The sequence below is a fragment of the Anneissia japonica genome, unplaced genomic scaffold, assembly GCF_011630105.1.
Source record: "Anneissia japonica isolate Jap-2015-1 unplaced genomic scaffold, ASM1163010v1 scaffold9291_len582782_cov165, whole genome shotgun sequence".
NCBI lineage: Eukaryota > Metazoa > Echinodermata > Crinoidea > Comatulida > Comatulidae > Anneissia > Anneissia japonica.
In genome coordinates this window covers 91,835-94,002 of record NW_022710618.1, presented here as the reverse complement: position 1 = coordinate 94,002, position 2,168 = coordinate 91,835, and the positions used below count along the sequence as shown (strand labels likewise).

General features: G+C 33.6%; 1 protein-coding gene across 1 annotated transcript in view; it reads left to right on the top strand.

The window, feature by feature from the left end:
- LOC117107042 overlaps positions 1-2,168 on the top strand; it is a 5,981-nt gene that overhangs the window by 396 nt on the left and 3,417 nt on the right. Inside the window, exons 2-3 of the mRNA XM_033248566.1 lie at positions 905-1,002; positions 1,250-1,591. Of these exons, the coding sequence (XP_033104457.1) occupies positions 905-1,002; positions 1,250-1,591 (440 nt within the window). The remainder of the gene's footprint in view (positions 1-904; positions 1,003-1,249; positions 1,592-2,168) is intronic.

Sequence of the window (2,168 nt, the reverse complement as noted above, 5' to 3'; positions counted from 1 at the left end):
TATTTTAAAAATCTGTTGTAATTATTCTGGTTTAAGGAAGTCAATAAATGTAGATTTGATAAGATAGATTTTGATTTTCAAATCAAAGGCTATAATAATTGTTAGGGAATAAACTCAAAATATGATAGCTTTATAATTAAATACAATTAGTATTTTATGCAAACTGGTATAGGGCATAAGGTTTGTCGGTTCGATGAACAAGGACTTGTTAAGTTTATTTAATAACGCCTGTGGTTTTTTCAAGAATAAACTTTGGCACATTTACTCTATGAAACTTTGTTCTTCTTGTGAACCTTATTACCCTACTGTTTATTATTAAATCGGAAGAATAAAGTGTGGAATTTTACTCTCACAATCATAGTTAGGCCTACTCAGATTTATTCACGACATGGAATAGGCCTGATGTTATTATAAAAACACTTGGTTAATTAAATGATAAAAGGAAGGAAAGCCTTTACTATTAGCAAGCGTTATTTCTCTCCTGGGCTATCACAGTTGTTTCTTTCTTTGATCGGTTCTTTCGAAGTTTGTTTATTTAATGTAATGTTTTGAAATGGTACTTGTACTTGTATGCCCGAAATATTATAAAGTAAAATAAATTAAATAATACAAAAATATATATAAAAGAAAAATAATATATTATAACATTTGTATTGCGGTATTTCTCAGGCATATGCAGCTCAAGTCCCCTGTCGGACAGCTTAGCCCCACCCCCTCCCCCAGAAAATGTATTCTAGAGCCGCCACTGACTGCAGGGGAAGGGTTGTCTTAGAAATTGATGACGAACAGTAGGCTTATTCGTTACGGGAACAGTTATCGTTTTCGTAAGCTTGCGAAAACTCCTTATTGTTTTAAGTTGTTCTCTTCAGATCGATTCTCATAATTATATATTTCTGTATTACAGTGGATTTACTTGTTCAGGTATGACGTCATGTTACCTTATATATCCCAGTAACAATGGTTGGAAATTTCAAGATCCAAACGGAGACACTCATTCTTCGGGTATGAATTATACATTATCTGAATATTGTGAACAAAATTTACGTTACCTATCTCTTTTATTCACTAATACTTGCTGTACACAACGTATAAATTTCTACGTGGTGTACCGCTGCGGTATTAAATATTTTATTACTTCGCAATGCAGACCTTCAAACAATATCTTATTCTCATTCAAAATGAGCGGATTTTTGTGAAAGCTCGGAGAAACATATACTAATGATTTTTATTTTTATCTTATTTTTTACAGCAAATGATGTATATTCATCACCAAACTGCTATAAATTTATAAAACTAAACGGAGCAATGCAATCATGTATTGACACTCAGCGTGAATGCAAAAAACTAGGCGGAAACATCACCGTAATAAACAGCATTGAGGAATACGAACAGTTGACAGAAGTCGTGGTCAATATAATGAAACCCTTCCAAGATAGAAACTTCAATGTTCATAACCAAAAGGATGGTATAAGTAATGGATGCGCAACAATCACAGTTGAGGATGAATTATTTATAAATGATGATATAAACATGGTGAACACCGATTACTTTAAAACTCATTTGGTAGACGCTATTGCTTGCGAGTCATCAGGTAAGTTGTGGTCACAAAAGGTACGGTAGGATTCGATTCAGAAATCCCCTAGTGTCAATCAAACGGAACAACTGGCCAATCAAAACAGTGCCAAGATTACGCGCGTGTCCAACAAATACACGTTGTCTCACAAGGCCCTTTAAGTACTTTTACGTCATGGCTACGTCATCTCTTTGTGGGACCTTAACAACAATAACCAACGGGCGGAGCAAGTTGTTGTTGTTTGTCTACACTATCATATTTATGTGACAAAAAATGCGATGTGCCCATATATGGGCACGATGACGTCATATCACATACTATCAAATTGTATCAAAAAAGTTGAACATGTTCAACTCATATTTTCCATCACATTTTATGTGACGCTTTTTAATGAAATTTGAAGCTTACGTTTTGTTTATATTTTTGACGAAATACATGTAACGAAATTAATGTCCCAAGTATTACATAATAAATAATAAAACTTCGATAATACTGGAAAAATATAAGCTTACCGTGCAAGATTTCAACTATTGACGTCATCTGATCATATTATGACGTCAGGACAGTTCCTGCAATGGGCTTCCTTATATATATA